This window comes from Limulus polyphemus, unplaced genomic scaffold (assembly GCF_000517525.1).
Source record: "Limulus polyphemus unplaced genomic scaffold, Limulus_polyphemus-2.1.2 Scaffold9226, whole genome shotgun sequence".
In the NCBI taxonomy this organism is placed as follows: Eukaryota; Metazoa; Arthropoda; class Merostomata; order Xiphosura; family Limulidae; genus Limulus; species Limulus polyphemus.
In genome coordinates, this window is record NW_013674836.1 from 3988 (window position 1) to 7054 (window position 3067).

At 33.0% G+C, this 3067-nt stretch overlaps 1 protein-coding gene across 1 annotated transcript in view; it reads left to right on the forward strand.

Moving 5' to 3' along the window:
• Nucleotides 1–3067, forward strand: part of LOC106475819 (zinc finger protein 35-like) — a gene marked incomplete at its 5' end in the record, with an annotated part of 12152 nt that overhangs the window by 1762 nt on the left and 7323 nt on the right. The window contains one exon of the mRNA XM_022379841.1: nucleotides 402–1008. Coding sequence (XP_022235549.1) covers nucleotides 402–1008 — 607 coding nt within the window. The remainder of the gene's footprint in view (nucleotides 1–401; nucleotides 1009–3067) is intronic.

The window sequence follows — 3067 nt, forward strand, 5'->3', positions numbered from 1 at the left end:
TAGGTTGATAATACAAGTTTTGTTAAAGTTAAAACTGCTAAGGTAGAGACTACTAACTTTACATGAGTAGGTTGATAATGCAAGTTTTGTTACAGTTAAAACTGCTAAGGTAGAGACCACTAACTTTACATTAGTAGGTTGATAATACAAGTTTTGTTAAAGTTAAAACTGCTAAGGTAGAGACCACTAACTTTACATTAGTAGGTTGATAATTCAAGTTTTGTTACAGTTAAAACTGCTAAGGTAGAGACCGCTAACCTTACATGAGTAGGTTGATAATACAAGTTTTGTTACAGTTAAAACTGCTAAGGTAAATTTATCATTCCTAGAAGTTACACTTAAGTTAGTTTGAACTTTATGTTGTTGAAAAGGAAACTTGTAATTTTTATAGTTTTCCACAGGATGAAATTACTTCAACAAGTACCTGTAATGGCTTCTTTCAAAATGATTCAACAACATTCCTTAAAGGATCAGAAACAAATCAGCAAGAAACAAGTAGCTTGTTGACCCCACAACGTCGTCCTAGAGGGAGACCACGTAAAAAATGCAAGACTGAACCAACATCATGCTCTCTCACGCATAATGAGGATGATGTGGCCACTAATTCAACAGATGAATCTGTATTCCATCCCACAACAGCATCAATCCTACTTTTGCCACGAAGCAGGCCTCGAGGACGTCCTAGAAAAAATCCTCTATCAAAACAAAGCATACCAGCAGCATTCAGTAATGAAGAAACCAATAATTTTAAACTTGAAGGAAATACTGTTTTAGCACAGTCTGTATTGCCATCATCAGAGGAGCTTTCAGAAATCCAGAATTTTGTTCCTTCGTCAACCCAAGAAGATTCTGATTATGGGGAATCACAGTTACGAAGAAGCTCTCGGAAAAGAAAACCTCGGAAAAAATTGTATGAAAGCAGTGACGAAGAAGAAGAACATAACTTGAGTTGTGAAGAACCTCATTCTGAAACCCAAGATGAGGACCAACCTTTTGAGGACCCCAGAGGTAAGATAGCAATGGTGTGTCAGTGATGTTGTTTCAAATATTGTCACCAACTTGCTCATTCCTTCAGCCATGGGGGCATAATAATGTGACAGTCAATCCACTTTTCATTGGTAAAGAATAGCTCAAGAGTTGGCATTGGGTGATGTTGACTAGCTACCTTCCCTCTAGTCCAGTGTTTCTCAACCTTTTTACATTATCATTCACCCCTATATGTTTTTCACAACAGCTCACTCACCCCAGTTTGAAAAAAAAGACAAAAAGTACTAAATTAAAATCAAAATTCTTTATTATGATTTAATTATGCATCAAACTACCACTAGAATGAATAAAACATAAAATATACAAAAAAAGAAATGTATTTACCAAACTACAAAAAGAATTAATAACTAATGACTTTTTTGCTCCTGAATTTGTTGTATAACTGATAGTACTCATTCACCCTGATTCTGATCTCATTAACCATTCACCTGTTCAGAAGCATTGTTCTAGTCTATCACTTCTAAATTATGAATGGCTTGTACAGATAGCTCTTGAGTAGCTTTACGCTAAATTATATAAACCAGCGAATGATGTTGTTATTTTTTATATATTCTCTCACCCCTTAAAAACATGAAGATAGTTATTAGTAACTACAAAACTTCACCCCTTAGAAAGATGAAGGTAGTTATTAGTAACTACAAACTTTACCCCTTAGAAAGACGAAGGTAGTTATTAGTAACTACAAAACTTCACCCCTTAGAAAGATGAAGGTAGTTATTAATAACTACAAACTTTACCCCTTAGAAAGATGAAGGTAGTTATTAGTAACTACAAACTTTACCCCTTCAAAAGATGAAGGTAGTTATTAGTAACTACAAAACTTCACCCCTTAGAAAGATGAAGGTAGTTATTAGTAACTACAAACTTTACCCCTTAGAAAGATGAAGGTAGTTATTAGTAACTACAAAACTTCACCACTTAGAAAGATGAAGGTAGTTATTAGTAACTACAAAACTTTACCTCTTAGAAAGATGAAGGTAGTTATTAGTAACTACAAACTTTACCCCTTAGAAAGATGAAGATAGTTATTAGTAACTACAAACTTTACCTCTTAGAAAAATGAAGGTAGTTATTAGTAACTACAAAACTTCACCACTTAGAAAGATGAAGGTAGTTATTAGTAACTACGAAACTTCACCACTTAGAAAGATGAAGGTAGTTATTAGTAACTACAAAACTTCACCACTTAGAAAGATGAAGGTAGTTATTAGTAACTACGAAACTTCACCACTTAGAAAGATGAAGGTAGTTATTAGTAACTACAAACTTTACCCCTTAGAAAGATAAAGGTAGTTATTAGTAACTACAAAACTTCATTAACATTTCATTCTATTGTATTAGGTCTATATTGTGAATCCTAACATCATTCTGATATATTAAGCTTACCTAGTGAAATAACTTCTCAAAGTACTATGTCTGTTGTATTGCTGCTGACCTGATGATTCTTGGTATTGAGTGAAAAGCCTTGTCAACACTGGATGACTTAATGTGCTACATATTATTATATTCTCTATACTTTCACTCATAAGTATGTATAATGCTGATTTGTTAACCTTATATTGTGAAGTAGAGTACTGCATTTTGATATAATAAATACAATTCACTCTGTTAATCTAGTTCACACTAGATGTTCATGCAGTTGGTGATACAAATGTAGCCAAAACCAATGTTATTTGTATCATATCCCAGCTGGTCTGATGAGCTCTGGTATTGGACAAAATGTGTCGTTGGCACTGGATGATATAGTGTGGTTGACATTCTTCTATACTTTCTCACAAGTTCTGATGTATTAAACTTATATTGTAGAATAGTTTCCAAAATACAGAATTAATGTATGATTTTATATGTATTAGATGAACATGTTATAGCTACCTTATCTGCTAAATATATTATTCTTGATGTATTAGATGGACATTGTGGAAGAATTACCTAAAATAAAGAATTGACATATGATTTCTGTTGTATTAGGCAGACTATCTAAAATACTCCATTGACAAATTTGATAGTTTTATGCTTACTT